The sequence below is a fragment of the Pygocentrus nattereri genome, chromosome 8, assembly GCF_015220715.1.
Source record: "Pygocentrus nattereri isolate fPygNat1 chromosome 8, fPygNat1.pri, whole genome shotgun sequence".
Lineage (NCBI taxonomy): Eukaryota > Metazoa > Chordata > Actinopteri > Characiformes > Serrasalmidae > Pygocentrus > Pygocentrus nattereri.
The window spans coordinates 10,879,347-10,896,343 of NC_051218.1; the positions used below are offsets into that span (position 1 = coordinate 10,879,347).

At 39.5% G+C, this 16,997-nt stretch overlaps 1 protein-coding gene across 4 annotated transcripts; it reads left to right on the top strand.

Annotated features, from left to right (window-relative positions):
- Positions 1-356: 356 nt before the first annotated feature.
- On the top strand, positions 357-16,186 carry dnm1l (dynamin 1-like). Of its 4 annotated transcripts, XM_017690278.2 has the most exons (20): positions 357-596; positions 2,052-2,196; positions 2,694-2,729; positions 3,979-4,025; positions 4,586-4,657; positions 4,755-4,841; positions 4,948-5,110; positions 5,504-5,624; positions 5,797-5,928; positions 6,055-6,261; positions 7,141-7,261; positions 7,642-7,797; positions 8,188-8,277; positions 9,252-9,344; positions 9,455-9,508; positions 9,962-10,033; positions 12,152-12,307; positions 12,577-12,686; positions 13,753-13,912; positions 15,657-16,186. In XM_017690278.2, the coding sequence occupies exons 1-20, from the start codon at positions 495-497 to the stop codon at positions 15,711-15,713; spliced, it is 2,181 nt and encodes a 726-aa protein (XP_017545767.1). In that variant the 5' UTR covers positions 357-494; the 3' UTR covers positions 15,714-16,186. The 4 variants fall into 4 exon arrangements, with proteins under 4 accessions (XP_017545767.1, XP_017545769.1, XP_017545771.1 ...); XM_017690280.2 differs by lacking the exon at positions 2,694-2,729; XM_017690282.1 differs by lacking the exon at positions 9,962-10,033 and having other exon boundaries at positions 358-596.
- The last annotated feature ends 811 nt before the right edge of the window (positions 16,187-16,997 follow it).

Consider the following 16,997-nt stretch of genomic DNA (forward strand, 5'->3'; position numbering starts at 1 on the left):
AGGTGTTACTACCTCCACAACTTGGGGGGAAAAAAAAGTTCCTTTCTGAATGTGAAGACGGATGGCGTTAAAAGCAAATCTGATGAACATACTTTTTAAAAATTCATAAAAAGTGTCCCTAAATACATGAAACTAAGTAGGTGTAACAACGTGCTATCCATTTCACTTATGATCTCTATTACTTTCATCAAACCCAGAACGAAAAAAAAACAAAACACGCTCAAAATATTTGTTTCACTCCGATTGCCTCGACGTAGAGCGTGAGAGCAAACCCCGGAAATGTAGTTCACTTCCAGAACATTGTTCAGGAGTTGTCGCTTTGCAAAAACTACAAATCCCACAATTGCGCGCGGAAGAATCTGTGCGCAGTTGTTGCCCGGACCGGGCTGGTAAATGGTGGCTCCGTGAGGGACATTGGATGACTTTGTACCGTTTTTGGCAGGCTGCTTGACTAGCGAGTCCATTCATTTAGAAAGTCGGCGACTGCCAAAGCGATGGAGGCCCTTATTCCGGTCATTAACAAGCTTCAAGACGTGTTTAATACAGTGGGCGCGGATATTATCCAGCTGCCGCAGATCGCGGTGGTAGGAACGCAGGTCAGTTAGCGACGAAGATTTCACTTTCGTTAGCGCTAGCAAGCTAACAGCGGTGAATGGCTGTGGCTGTTCATAGCGTTCTACTGAGTGATTGCACTATTTTGATTACAAGGCATAACTGTAATCTTCAGCCTGAATTTATGATCATTAATATACACAGAGAGCGTTTTCGGTGTTACCTAAGTCAAATGCAGCTAGCTTATGTCAGCTAACAAGCTAACTGGTTCATTTCAGGGAGACTGCTTGTGTTGACTGACAGTTTCTGCTTTCCTTGGGTACTGAGCTAACCCTGTATCGTTTACATTGTTTGAACTCCACGTCCACATCGATCACCCATCCTGCAGTTATCAGAGCTTTTAAAACATGACCTCCGGGTGGAAAAAGCGCATCATGGGTTCATGTTTGCTGAATGCAGTGGCTGGTATGAGCTGACTGGACCGAGCTGGGAATAATGTGCTGCAGCTAAACTTAGAGACGGGCTGCTTTCTGACAGAGCGAAATGGACTAAACAGCTGCTAAACTCTCTTTGTGTGCTAAAAAAACAAAAGCTGAGAGGGGAAAATAACAGTGAAATTCAAGTCTTTCCCTGTGAATTCATTGTTGTTTTTGTAAGCAGTTCAGGATAAGAAGCCTCTCAGCCCAGAGAGTTTAGAGATGTGTGGTTTTAGCATGTAACTGTGCAAGTGCACGCTTATTTATTCTTCGTAGAGACAGAAAAATATGGCTAATGTAAGACATAATGGAGATGTCAAAACGATTGCTTGGTCACGATATTATTTCAAAGGTTTATATAGTTGAAGCAAGTTGTTTCCTTCATCTGGTGTTCTAAGCACTACTTTCAGGGCTCTTGAGAGGTCAAATTTGTACAAAGCTAGCTACCACTGCAAGAAGACGATGGCTCTGTCCTTTAGACTACTACAGTTTGTTTCTAATAGGTTTAAAGAGACATCTTATTTTGGCCAGCTAGACTTTCGCTGGTCAGTTAATAGGATATGTCCATCTTACTAGGCATCCAAGCACAGGAGTCACAGGAACACGAGGACAGTAAAGTGTTAGTAAGCTGTCTGGGCAGCTTAAGAGCCGGATCTCTGCCAGTGAACTCTTTGTGGCTGCTCAGATCGCACATTGGGCTTTTTCAGTTGTGAAATGTGAATTGCTTGACTAGCAGACCCCTACTGCCAATGCCTGAAGTGTAAGCACATGAGTACAATGAAGAAAAAAGCAGAGTTATGATTATTAAAGCAGTACAAATGTTTCTATTTTGTAGTGGATTTACAGTTTTATTCATTTTTTTTTTTACTGTGGAAGATGTAGCTGATACTATTGTTCACGTTACAGATAGATGTATGTAGAATCAATTCTATTAATGTATTTTTACACTTTTTTGTGAAGGTAAGAGTTCCTTACTCACGGCTGGAGTGTTTCTAATGTTATAATGATTTTTCCCGTTTACAGAGCAGTGGGAAAAGCTCAGTTTTGGAGAGTCTGGTAGGCAGAGATCTTTTACCCCGTGGGACAGGCATCGTCACGCGCCGACCTCTTATCCTGCAGCTGGTGCACGTGGACCCGGAGGACCGCAGGAAGACTAGTGATGAGAACGGTACACACGCTTCCCCTGCGCTCTGAATCCTTGTCTGTCATTAATATGTGGGTGTGTTGCGTGCTTCCGAATGGGCCGAATGCATTACCTCCCATTGTCTAAGTCTGGTTAGCACGGTTGGGGATAGGCCAGGACTTGTGAGCAGCAACCTGTCACAACAAAAGGACTGCCCTGCTGTGTGCTTTTTTCCACTGCTGTCCTTTAGCTTCCCACACACAGCATTAGAACAGTTCCTGAAATATTCTTCTGCTTTATCATAGCAATGTCATGAGTGACTTCTATGTGACATGAGTGAAATTATGTAGCTCTACCTGTGAGCCAGTTGTGTTGCTGCTAACCTCTCATTTATACCAGGAGAATCAAACAGGATGTTATGAACATTGTCCACATCAGCATTCGGGCCGTTGGCTTGTGCTGCAGCCTCTAGAGACTGCATTGCTGTATGGAGATACAGGCAGGCTAACCCTGTTTCCTCTGTCGTCTCTCTTTAACCGCAGACCCCAATGCCTGGAAAAATGGACGCCTTTACAAAGGTCTCCTTTTCCTTGTTCCTTGCCCTGCTTCTGTATGTGATGAGCAGCTTCCATCTGACCATTTTATTTTGCCCTTATATTGATTCTGTTGACATTTTGTTTTATTATTTACTACCAGCTTTGACCAAAGCACCAGTAAATGTAGTGCAGGCTTAGTCAATGTATGTACAGAGGTACAAGATCTCTGGATCATAGTGAATTTAAAGTGATAGTTCAGCCAAAACAACTTTCTGCAGTTTACCCCTTATCCCAATTGTAGTCCATCTGCTGAGGAGTTTGATGTCTGAAGTTTGCAGGTTGCATAAGACAGTGTATTCATAGCCATTTTGTCTAATAACCTTCTCTGATGTAGCTGTTGGAAGCAACGAAAACTTCAGATGTCTGGTTCCTATTGTCACCACTGCACTGTGAACAATTGAGTACATTTCTCTAAAATGGAGCATTTCGTATTAAACCACTGTATATGACTTTGGATACATCTTAACCCTTTAATGTAGAAATGTTGAGCAATATGTGCAAGCCTTTTTTTAATAAAATGAACAGAGGTACATTGCTAAGGGGTAAATTGTGCAAATTTGATTTTTGGTCAAACTGTCGCTTCAAAGCACAAAGCAGATTAGATAAGTTCTTTTAGTTGGTTAGTATGAGGCCTGCAGGGTAAATCTAAATGATGATTCCAATAGGGGTCCCAGAAAGTTTAACCTCCTTGTAGAATCACCTAATAAATGTGCTAATAGCCCACTAACTGTTATTTCCCTTTAGAAGTAACCTACTTCAGTAGAACATGAACGTGTGTGCTTAAAGAGGCAAAGCAAGGCTTATGCTTGGTCTACCAGTATGCACTGTGCTTGGGTTTGTTTCTGTTTGGCATCATTTGCTGACCTTATGCTTTATTTATTTACTTATTTAAGTTGTTTTGGATGCTTTGAGGGTTTTTTTGTTCCAAAGATGGAGATGTAGTGTCGGGTCCCTGGCCTCCAGAACATGCATTATAGCTGTATAAATAAACAGACTGTCCCCAGAGCCAAGCTTCCCAACCCCAGTCCATTTTTCACATGTTCCCTTTTTTACACACCTGATGCAACATATTAAAAGCTTGATAATTAGAGGATGAGGTCAACTGGGTGTGCGAAGAGTCCTCAGGGCTGGGATTGGAACCACTGCTCTGGATACACAGTTTGGAATGTTACACAAATCTGAAATGGAAAAACACTATAAGTAACCTTTTCCATTTGTTATGAACTTCCAGGTGTGGACGGTGAAGAATGGGGCAAATTTTTACACACCAAAAACAAGGTATGTGCTTGTATGGCAGTTTGACCAGATTCTGGTTTACTACAGTTTTGAATTATTCCAAGACAATATATTATTTGATGGAAAGGTTTGCTCTTGACTATTGAAACATCAAACTACCTTGTGCATCACGATAATCTTTGACTCTTGTATGCATAAATGTCTGATGGAGGACAGCATGCGAGTCCTATTCAGAACAACAGTTCTTTGTGTAACTTGATTGAGTCTTTATCTGGAGGCAGACCATAAGCACGCCCTGTTTGTAAGAGCAAAAAAAAGGGGATGTAGGCCTGTCACTCTCTCAGGGGAGTACTATGGAACAGGGGCATGTGCAGTGTTGCAGTTACTTACCAAATATTTTTATATCTTGTCTGCTACCCTGATGACCTGAATGGTGTGGGTTTTTTTTTTTTTTTTTTTGGTAATTCTTTAATTTATGTAGCATCAGTGGTGATGGCTGAGGGTTCACACGCTTAATTTATTGATGACTTGCATAGAAGTTCTGTTTTATGTATATAACAATGTCTTGCTGAAAGTGGGAATGAAATTGTTCTTGTTTAAAGATCTACACAGATTTTGATGAAATAAGACAAGAAATTGAAGCTGAAACTGAAAGAGTGTCTGGCAACAATAAGGTATCGGTGTTCTTACAAGAATTAGTAAAAGCATACATAAACATATAAATTTGGAAGGTATTATAGCTTGTTTACTGATCTTTAATATCTCTCCCAGGGCATTAGCGATGAACCTATCCACCTGAAGATCTTCTCCCCTCACGTAGTTAACCTCACGTTAGTGGATTTGCCTGGTATCACAAAGGTAATTCCTCTGTTAAACATTAAAACTTTGTAGTCATCTTTTTTTATGCTTTCTGAAATTACCTTTGTTAGAAACACCAGTTGTGCATTTGTGTGTTTATACGCAGGTCCCTGTTGGTGACCAGCCCAAAGACATTGAGATCCAGATCCGTGAGTTGATCCTGAAGTACATCAGCAACCCTAACTGCATCATCCTGGCAGTCACGGCTGCTAACACAGACATGGCCACCTCTGAAGCCCTCAAAGTGGCCCGGGAAGTTGACCCTGATGGTTTGTATTCTCTCTTTTTATGTCTTTCTGCATGTGTTCAACGCATTTTTCGCTTCCTCATCTTTATCTTTCTGTTTTAACTAAAGGATCTTTCTATCAGTTAATCTGGGATAACTTGCAAAGTGGTACTGGAGTCATATCCGTATTGACAGATATGCTTTAAAAAGTACCAGAATTACTCTTTACACTGGGTTACTATGCAAAAATGTCCACATTTATTCATTTTACTGTATCTGTAGTGCTAATCCAGTTTTATCTAGTCTAAATTTCTACATTTTTGAAATGTTTAGGTACCTGCATCGGCACATCAGTCCAGGAAAAATATTGGGTAAAATTTCAAGGCTCTTTGAAATGCAGCATCTTGTCGTATTTGAGTTGTATTGTGCTCTTTAGGGCGAAGGACATTGGCTGTGGTGACAAAGCTGGACCTGATGGATGCTGGCACTGACGCGATGGATGTTCTCATGGGCCGAGTTATTCCTGTCAAACTGGGACTCATAGGAGTCGTCAACAGGTGAACAAAAAAAAAAACAACAGAGCCTTCTGTCATTTATTGTTGCATTCGGCACTTCATGAGCTACTGTTGTTTATGGCTTTGTAAATTATGCAGTTATACAGTTTTTTTTTTTTCCTATGCTTGATAATTCCCATTAAAAAGGATGCATCACTTCTTCCTGTTTATCCAGGAGTCAATTAGACATCAACACCAAGAAATCTGTAGCTGATTCTATCCGTGATGAGCATGCCTTCCTCCAGAAGAAGTATCCTTCATTAGCCAACAGAAACGGAACCAAATACCTGGCCAAAACATTGAATAGGTAACAGCTGAGTTTTTTTTCTTTTTCACCCCGCAGGAATAGTGTCATGGCTGTTCAACTTTCTCCGCTCTTCTATTTGCACTCACGTGTTTTGTCTTTGTGCTACGTCTGTCTTCTCTGTCTCAGGTTGCTAATGCACCACATTCGGGACTGCCTTCCGGAGCTGAAGACCCGTATTAATGTTCTGGCTGCTCAGTACCAGTCTCTGCTCAGCAGCTACGGAGAACCAGTGGAGGACAAGAGCGCCACCCTGCTGCAGCTCATCACCAAGTTTGCTGCAGAGTACTGCAACACTATTGAAGGGACAGCCAAATATATAGAGACAGCTGAGCTGTGAGTATTTGTTCCAAGCAAGCAACTCTTCTGAGTCACTAATATATTTGTAGCTGAAAACACCTGGTTTCAAAGAAATACTATTTTTTGGTGAGCATAGGATTTATTTAAAATGCAGCTTCAGGTGTTTTCTCCAACTGAGAAGACTGAGTGCAGAAGAAAATAAGTACCTCAGAAATGACACGCATCAGGTTATCCCTCATCTGTTTTCTGGAGATTTAATGAACGAATATTAGAATGGCTATGAATTCATATATTATAAAGCATAAATTGCCTGCTCATATTATGATCTTTTGTCTGCCTATTAACTGGTGCTCTATGCACTCTGAGAAGCTGCTCTGGTCCATCAGCTATATTAAAGGGCTCATATTATGGAAAACCAAATTTTCTCTGGTTTTCTGGAGTAAAATATTTTGATGTAGTCTGTAAACATTGTTTCAAAATGTGCCATTCACTCCCTGGTCCTTACACCCCTAGTATGGAAATTATGCTGCAAAAGCAGAATGTTTTGAATTATTATTATTATTATTATTATTATTATTATTATTAATTTTATTTTTTGTGATGTCATGAAATTATACATATGTTCACTTATTCAGCCTCAAACAATTTTGTGCCATATATGCTTGCAGAGGTTATAAGGAGTGTTTCAGCTGGACTGCCATTTGATTGGGACACAATATTGAGCAGCCAATCAGATCATAAATTATTTACATGTGTCAGTATTAAATGCTCAGAGAAAAACAGCCTGATAGAGGTTGGAAAATGGTCATGTGAAATAAAATATGGCCACTTTTGGTATACACAAACATTAGAAAATAAAATGTAAGCAGAATGTTGGATATGGACCCTTTAAGCCTGTTTATTTCCATGTTTCAGGTGTGGTGGTGCTAGGATTTGTTACATTTTCCATGAGACATTCGGTAGGACGCTGGAATCAGTCGATCCTCTTGGTGGGCTTACAACCATAGATGTGCTCACAGCCATCCGAAATGCTACGGTGAGTTTACCCATTTAACTTGCTGTTGCGTAGAGCATAGAACATAAAATAAAACTGGACAAAAGGGCAGGGATTCCCAGTGTTTTGAGATTCCAAGTATTGTAATTTCCTATCTAACACATGATTAAATTCACTAGCTAGTTAAAAACGCTCCTCTTGGTCTGGATCAGATGTGTAGACCAGGGAAAACATAATGTGCTGACTAGGGATGACATGATGTGCAGAGCAATCTGTGGCCAGTACTAGGGTTTGGATTCCCTACCATAGGGTGAAATACCTTACTGCAGAGGCTGTTGGGAAATGTAGTCTGCATTGGAGAGACTGTAGGATATGGTTTGTATCACAGGGACAGCTGGGTAATGTAGTGTGTATGTGTGCAGGGTCCACGCCCCGCTTTGTTTGTGCCTGAGGTGTCTTTTGAGCTGCTGGTAAAGAGGCAGGTGAAGCGTCTTGAGGAGCCTAGTCTGCGCTGTGTGGAGCTGGTGCATGAGGAGATGCAGAGGATCATCCAGCACTGCAGTAACTACAGCACCCAGGTGTGTGTGTGTGTGTGTGTGTGTGTGTGACACGTGTATTGTACGTGCTCACTCACTGAAGACCACCGAGTAGCCTGACTGAAAAACAAAATTAAAATGTCCAGTCTTTAAAATGTTCATCAAAAAAAAAAATATATATTTTTTTTTAATTCATAATGATGTTAGATACTTAAATAATTAGTTTTTTGTTAAATATATTGCTTCTCTTCTTATCAGAATCACTTGCAGTGAACAAACACAAGTGCAAGTCCTTTTGTTGTCCTTTAGCAGATGACTACTTGTTTTTTTGTAAACTCTTGTGAGGATGATGTGTTTATCCATGAAAATGTTTAGAAGCAATGCTATATTTAGACCATTTACTCACCACCTAATGTTTTTTGTTATTTGCAGGAGTTACTGAGGTTTCCTAAGCTCCATGATGCTATCGTTGAAGTGGTCACATCTCTCCTCAGGAAAAGACTTCCTGTCACTAATGAGATGGTGGGCTTTTGTTCATTAGTTTATGTTGCCAGTACACAGGCCCAATTCCTGTGGTCAGTTCCAGTTTCTTTAGAGCCAAATTGAGAAAGCAAATCTGGAGAATTGTTTCTGCTTTTTTAACATGAGGCTCACACTGTGTGGACTAGGTGAACACCATGAATCACTTGGGCGTTGCCAGTACTTTACAGTACACTACAGTATTAGCTGCAATACTGTAAAATAAATAAAGTTAATGGCTCCCTAAAGAGCCAAGCAGGGATTTTAAATTTGTAAATGAATCAGTTGCCTACTTGCATAACATTAATTGAACAAAGTACTACATGGACAGTAAGGGGATACTGGCTATTTAGCCCAAAGAGTCATGCATAATTATACTGCAACATTTTGATAATTGTGTAGCAGCAGTGTTTAAAGATAAGGCTTTGTCATTCGCATCACACGTGGTACATGAGGTGGAATGAAATCATGTGCTCAAGGTCCCAGTTATCTCCCAAGAACAAAAGTAACAATAAATAGTAAGGTGCAAATAACAGCAGCATGAAACACAGCAGTATGAGTACAAGGTAGAGGGTGTACATCTTAATACTGATAATGTATAAAGTGATGTATGTAGGGGTGATATAGTAGAGGCACTGATTCAGTACAGCGTCAGATAAATAAGTGGACATGAAGTGCCATTGCAGTGATGTCTAATTGGAATTTAACAGTTTTACTGCTTCAGGGAAGAAGCTATAATGTGGATGTGCCCGCCTGCATCTCGATATGCACAGTTTTTGCTGATTTTAAAATAATGGAAAAAATGTTACGGCACATTTCAGATTTTATTGTTTTGCAATATGCTAAACTTAGAAAATGGGATATTAATTTATTTTCACAAAAAAAATGAACTAAACATAATTTGACCAGGGATTGTCAAACTTTTGTATTCCACTATATGCTAATTACTTTTATTAATGGAAGTTGTTCTGTTACAGGTTCATAACTTGGTGGCTATTGAGTTGGCATACATCAACACGAAGCACCCAGATTTTGCTGATGCTTGTGGACTCATGAACAACAATATTGAGGTAGTGTTACTCTTCTTGTTTGAATAGTTTGTGATGGCGTGTTATTTTATATCAGAGTGATGAAATATCAGAAGCATAATTAAAATAGTGGATTGATTGATTTTGTACAGGAGCAGAGGCGGAACAGAATGAGAGAGCTGCCCTCAGCTGTACCACGTGATAAGGTAGCGTAATAAATCATATATCCTGACCTTAAGCAATCTGGAGCTGATTCTTCGGGTGGAAATTCACTAACATCTCTTGTTCTCTTCCTGCTTAATTTCTGTGATCATATCCCTCCTCCTGGAGGTCTGCCTTCCTGCAACTTTCAACTCCAGCCCAAAACTCATCCAATGCAGTGAACAAAGCTTTTCTGAATGTAGTAACTAGTTGGATTATGGGTGATTTGTAAGGGCTGGAGCTAAACCCTGCAGGAAGATAGATTTCCAGTAGGAGTTTCCATTGCTATACTTGGTCTGTGTTCTCTGAAAGAAGCCATTTCTGGCTGTTTATCTCCTCTTTTTTATTCCAGACAAAAAACTTCTAATGTCAAGTTTAGATTTAAAAGAGCTCAAAATGAGTGATTAGTTACTGATCAGCGCTCTAACAAACAGCTTAGTCTTCCTCTTTCTCTGTAGTCCCTGAAGGGTCCCGGTGGTCATTCTGTGTCCCCCAGTGATCAGCCCCAGGCTGAGGGTGATGCCCTCAAGGTGTGTGGCACACACTAGTTGTGTGGACAAGGCATGGCATTGACCTCCAACCCCCCACCCTTTCATTCCCTGTCCCTTTTTGCCGCAGCCCAACCGCATGGCCACTGAATACTAAGCCAAACGCAACTTGTGAGCTTTCTGTTCTGTTCTACACGTTTCCTGCCAAGACACCACCCAGAGAATCTTGTTTTTATTCTATAAGGGGGTGCTTGTGGTTTTCAACCCTTTTGCATGCTGAACATGAGCTGATGTCTTTGTCATAGAAAAATGACAGCAGTGAGTCACATTGGGAAGGTAAATTGCTTTGTGTTCATATGTGTTGACCTGACCCAGCACCCACAGCAATTGTCTCTTGCAAAAGACTTAAGGAAAATGCATGCTTCTGGTTTTTGAACTGTGTGATTTGTGAGTCGATAAAGTTGGATGCACCGAATACTGAAAAAATTGGGGACAGTAGGTAAAATGCAAATCGAGACAGAAAGAATGGATTTAATTGAAAACAGCAAAAAGAACAGATAATTTAATATTTCACCTTATCATTTTTGTAAATATACACCTATTCCAATTTTTATGCCTGAGACACATTCCAAGAAGTAGGAACAGGGCCAGTGTAAGGCTGTTCAACCTGTTGTGTGAACTTTCTACAGGTGATTCTATCGTGATTGAGCATAAAAGTAAATAGTAAAGTAAAAATAAACGCTTGGGCTTGGGAATAACACAGTAAACAGTTTGTTACTGTATCCAGAAATGTAAGCTAAGGTTCTACTACACAGAGTGGAAGCCACATATAAACAACATCCAGAAACGCTGCCGACTTCTTTGGGCTAAACTTTAAATGGACCCATGCAAACTGGAAACATGTGCTGTGGTTTGACACGTCCAGCCTTTCTCTTTGTTTTTGGAAATAATACAGATCGTCTTTTCTGGGCCACAGAGGAAAAGGCCATCCTGATTATCACCACAAAGTTCAGAATGCCTGTCATGGTATGGGGTTTGTTGGCATCGAATGCATGGCCCCCGTGTATCAAGTTACAAAGTTTTTGTTTGCCCCCTTTATCCTCTATACATGCAAATGAGGTACAGTTTATCAGAACTAAGCTCTCTCTTAAGTATGCTGATGATATGGTCCTTATTTCCTGTCATCAGGATGTGAATAGTCTTTCTTATTGTCAATACATCAACAATCTTATAGCAATCCAACTCCTCTTCGCTCAGTATGCCAGATCATACCATCAGACTGAAAATAGAAGGTTCCTATGGCTAGGAGAAATCATTGTCATCGTCGTCGTCTTCTTCCATATTTGTAATGAATTATTTTTTCCATTTGCATACGTTATATATGTTTTTTATAGCTAGTGCTTAAGTTGCATTTCATTTATATTTTTTTAATGTATTCAGTAGTTTGTTTAAATTTTATGTAAATTAAATGGACAATAGAGTGTGGGTTCTACTCTACTGCACCTCTGTGAAGGTACATTAATGCCGAGGAGAAACACATGCTGCCATTTAGAATTTTTTTCAATGATGTCCCTGGTCGTTTCAGCTAGACAGTACCAAGCAACATTATGCATGTGTTACAGCAGCGTATCTTCATAGTAATAAAGTGCAGATGCTGCACTGTCTGCTCTGCCTCTCAATGAAATATGACACATTATGAAGCGCAAAACGTGACAACGGACATTTAGCAAAAATGAGGGAAAATCCTACTGTTTAGAACTTCTACAATTTGTACCCTCCGTTCCCAAACGCTAACTTAATGTTATTAAAAGGATAGATGATGCTTCTGTCACAACCTTTTTGGGAGATGTTGCAGGCATCAAATTAAAATAAAAAATAAAATAAGGGCAAATTAATTTGTTGAAACATTAAATATCCTGTCTTCGCACTGTTTTCAAATGAATCTATTTCAAAAGGATTTGCAAATAAATGCTGTCTGTCAATGCTGTCCACAATTTTTAGACCCCTTGCTTATGAAACACTAGTTGCTCATGTTACGCTTTAAATCTTACAAATTCTGATAGTTTGAGATGGATCAAACTTACTTTGTGTGCTCTCTTTTTGTGTGTCTCTGTTCGTGTCTGTTTCTCTACATACATATGTACATTTGTTGGTTCTCAGGCAGCGGGCAGTCAGGGTGACCAGGAAGCTGGGACGGGGAACTGGAGGGGCATGCTGAAGAAAGGAGAGGAAGCCCAGGCAGATGACAAATCTAAACAGCAGGGACCTCTGCCAGCCAGCCCACAGAAAGGCCATGCAGTCAACCTGCTGGATGTGGTGAGTCCACATAACACATTGGGTTTTCATCACATTCAGATACTACGTGCGACTTTAAATGAACCCCACTATTTAATCTCCATCAGAGCAAAGGGTTTTGAGTCCTGTGCACATTCTAGGGAATTTAATAGAGTCTTTACCTGGAATGGGCTTAGTCTTAAGCTAATTGTGTACACGTACCAACGTGTGTGTGCACGTGTATTTTCCCAGCTGCTTTAAGGGCTGCTTGCCAGCAGTAATTAGTGATTTGTTGGTTCCTCCTTTGCTAGCCTGTCCCAGTTGCAAGAAAGCTCTCAGCTCGTGAGCAAAGGGACTGCGAGGTCATCGAGAGGCTGATAAAGTCCTACTTCCTGATCGTACGCAAGAACATCCAGGACAGGTCACTACTCTCTCGCTGCACTATCATATCATGCACTGCATAATATACACAACAGAGGTGGACTTGAGTTAAAGTAGAGATACCCAAGGTAAAATATTACTCCAGCAAAAGTAGAAGTTCCTCCCTTTAGACCTTCACTTGAGTAAAAGTACAAAAGTATTTGCCTTCAAATGTACTTTGTATCAAAAAGTACTAAAAGATTTAATTATGACTTTAATGTCCTGTTATCAGTTTTGTAATAAGACTCTTGCTTCATTACCTCATTTTAGGTGAAAATACACAGGTGTCACTGGTAAACCAATCTTTTAATAGAATGGCATTAATTATTCTGACACTGTCTATTAAAATGATCATAAGCACAAAACACTGAAGGCAAACAATTTCCATCAGGTAGAACTGAGTGGCTCTGAAATAAACAAACTTTGCTTGTTTGTAGTTGATTTATTTGCAACTTAGTTACAAGTTTAAGATGAATAAAAACTTGCTTTAAACTCAGATTCACAAATGACTTTCCTTTACTATATTGATCTGTAGGTCTCTGTTCATAAACATAAACTAGCAAAAACAAATTTACCATAAAATGTACTATAAAAGTGTTTGTATAAATTCTGAAAAAAAGACGTCAGTCACAATTGCATATGTGTACATATTTCTATATTATGGTCTATTTACACAAAGTCAGGTTAGTTCCATCATTTAAGTGGAAAATTTTACACTGCTGCACACGTTGAACCGTGTGCTTGCACTGGGCCGGTGTGTCCCAACAGGTCAAAACAAGCTCAAAACAAAGTTTTTATAAACGCAAAAAACAAAAGGAACGACAGATTTCACATAATGTAGTGGAGTAAAAAGTAAGATATTTGACTTTGAAATGTAGTGGAGTGAAAGTAAAAAGTCACCCAAAATGGAAAAACTTCAGTAAAGTACAGATACACTAAAAAACTACTTTAAGTACAGTAACGAACTACATTTACATTAGTTACTGTCCACCTCTGATACACAAGTGGTTCTCAAACTAGTTTTGAATATCCATCAAAATGTTTAAAGATCCTTATATGTTTCTCAGTGTTCCAAAGGCTGTGATGCACTTCTTGGTGAACCATGTGAAGGACAGTCTTCAGAGTGAACTGGTAGGGCAGCTATATAAGCCGGCACTACTTGATGACCTGTTGACCGAGTCAGAAGACATGGCCCAGCGCCGGAATGAAGCTGCAGACATGCTCAAGGCAAGTCTTTGACATAGGTCTTTAGATCTTCATGGACCAAACTTATTTATTTACTTGTTTATTTTTACAGTTCAGTGCAGAAGTCAGAGACCACATTTTCGTTTATCAAATTTCCAGTGAAAAATGTTAAGTACAAGTTATTTATTTTAAAGTGTCAAGAAAAAATGCAACCATATTGCTGTTGTCGGTGGAAAACGTCCCATCTCCAAAATGGTAACTATGAGAAGGAAAAAACCTACTTTACTTTGAACGTAAGTCGATGGAACCAGACTTTTTTCAGTCATTTTGGGTAATTTCTTTTAGTCCATTCGTCATGAAATTTACACACAATGTAAAGGTTAACGGGTATTTTCAATTTATGTCAAAAACTGAAAAATGTCCAAAATGGAAGTACAAGGTCTTCTTCTGACAACAGCAATGTGTTTTTTTTTGTTTGTTTGTTTGTTTGTTTTTTTTACTTTGAAACTTGCTTTATAATTTATACAAATGCCTCCAGCACTAATCACATCTTTCACTATTTAATTTGTCCAGTCTATCCTTTCAGTCTTTAAACCAACCAACTGTAGTTGTGTCCTTCCAACAAAAGCTGTTCCCAAAGGAGTCCCTGACATTATGTTCTCCTTTAAAGAGATACTGACATTGACACAAGAAACGACCCAAGCACACCTAAGCTGCCTTGTAAATTTTGTACTCCTGTGCATGTACAGTGGCTAAAGATGTTTCTCGTGTGATTAGATGCAAAATTAGCACTTGCGTAAGGAAGGAGAACTTCAAGGACATGTAATTTGGGCAAAACATATGTTTCTAAAATTGGAATTGAAATAATTATTTCGAGCTATTCAGAAAATAGGACTCCTAACAAATGTACAAGACTGGTAGACCACCAAAGCTGTTACAATTGGATAAACATGCTAACGGCTTTCAACTTTGAGAAAGAGGAGAAAATCAAGCTCCACTCTTGCTTCAGATCTGAAAAAATCCACAGGTGTTTCTGCAAAGATGGCTCAATGCTGTGGATCTGAAAGGATGTGTAGCTGTCAAGAAGTCACTACTGACTGCATTCTAAAGCTACTACATCTACAATATGGCGTTTTTTAGATAGAATAATCTACATTTTAAGTTTTTAGGATTTTTTTTTTTTGCTTGCGTTTGTGCTCAGTGGTAATTGTGACTGGAAAAGAAGTAAATTAAAAGGTGGTCTCTGACATTAATCCAGAAGTGTAAAAATTGTGCAAAATTGAATAAAAAGAATAAAATCATTTCATGTTGCCCAGGCATGCTAAATATAATTGCACTACATACTATTGGGCCATTTATTTATTTGAATAAATTACATTATGCGCAAAATGTTGGTATAGATTGCAACAGTGGTCTGCAGATTAATGCATGTAGGTGTGTTGCCACTTGTAACTTGTCATTCCTGTGGAATCTAATCAGATATTTTATTTATTTATGTATTTATTTATTTAAATTACATCACTTTTTTTTTTAATGAATGTAGATTAATTTTTATTGAAAACAGTAATAGGACCCAAAACATAAGTAACTCAAAACCTGAAGCTTTTGTGTAGCTAACTTAATGGTAGTATATTTATTGAAGACTTACTGCTAATGTTGGCATTTAGCCCTGTAGGCTACTAAAACAGGGCTGTAGTTCAGCGAATACCAGAGAATTTACAAGATGTGGTTAAGTGTTCAGATACCAGATGCCCATCTCAACACCCATCTCCCTGTATGTTTACAGGCCTTGCAAAAAGCCAGTCAGGTGATCGCCGAAATCCGGGAAACACACCTGTGGTGAGGGTCCATAACTGTTGCACGGCTCCCCCATCGCCCTCCCTACTGTCTGCGCTCAGTCCAGTCTGGCGGATCTCTCAGACGGCCAACTTGAAAATGCACTGGTGTCAGTTTGTGTGTGGATTATATAATTTTATGACGTCACATGCCATGGACTCATTGAAGTACACTGAGGGCAGCACATATCATCTTGTCACACCCGCACACCGTCCTCTCCGGTAGAGTCTTTCAGAATCTTAAATATATAAACAACCATGTAAGCCTCATTTCAGTGTGCGGCCTCCCAAGCAATGTGTGTCCCAGATGTCGCTTCGATTAAAGATAGTAATGTAAAAAGAGAAGCTGAAGGCTGTGTTTTCTGAGTGTCTGTGGTTTGATGAAAAGAATGTCTGGGGAGGTGGATGTCATCTCCATAAATGGAAAATATTTTACTCCAAGATATTCTTGAGGGAAGAATAAACATTTGGCTGCATCTTATATTTGTTTCATTTGTTTTAATATGCAGTATGTGCTTGAACATTTTCTCCTTGGCCAATTTATTAGGACCACTTTGTAATCTCCCTGGACAGACGTCTCCTTACCTTAATGACTGTCAATCCTCTCTGTTAAGGATAACAGCTGTGTCATGAGATTGAGTTCTTGTCAATATTAGGTCTCTATTTGACTAACTCTGAGTTTCATGTCTGAGCAGAACACAGCATTGTCATTCTCACGTTGCACGTTGTATGTGATTCATTTAACAGACGTGATGGACCATGGGGACAAGTTGACTGACCAGCAGAATCATCAGAAGTTAATCACAGTCCTTGATTTGAAACCAGGTTAAATGCTGAATAGATACACACCAAATCAGGTGGAAATCTGCAGCCTGTCTGTGGAGGAGTGGCTAGAATGGGTAGGACTCTAAAGAGACTGGTGTAATTACCTAACAGCACTCATGCTGTTATTATAGGTGTGATTCACTGCTGTTCTGCCCAATAGCATCCAGATCTTTAGGGTCTCTGAAAATAAATGGTGCAGAAATTCAAGTCACACCAACACCGTCTGAAAACTACATATTTATTCCCTTTGAGTCCTTATAAACTTTAGACTACAACTTCCACAATGCAATGTGGCAGCCAGTGACTGTTAGCCAGTCTCCTGTCTCTGCACCGCGTTTAGTCAGATTTCTGTATGAACCCAGAAAGTTTAGTTCCAGAGTTCGAAAAGCCCACCTCTTAGTGAAGACTAAGTGGGACACTAACAATTACTGCCCTACTTCTTATCGTTTGAAGCTGAACTGTTTTTA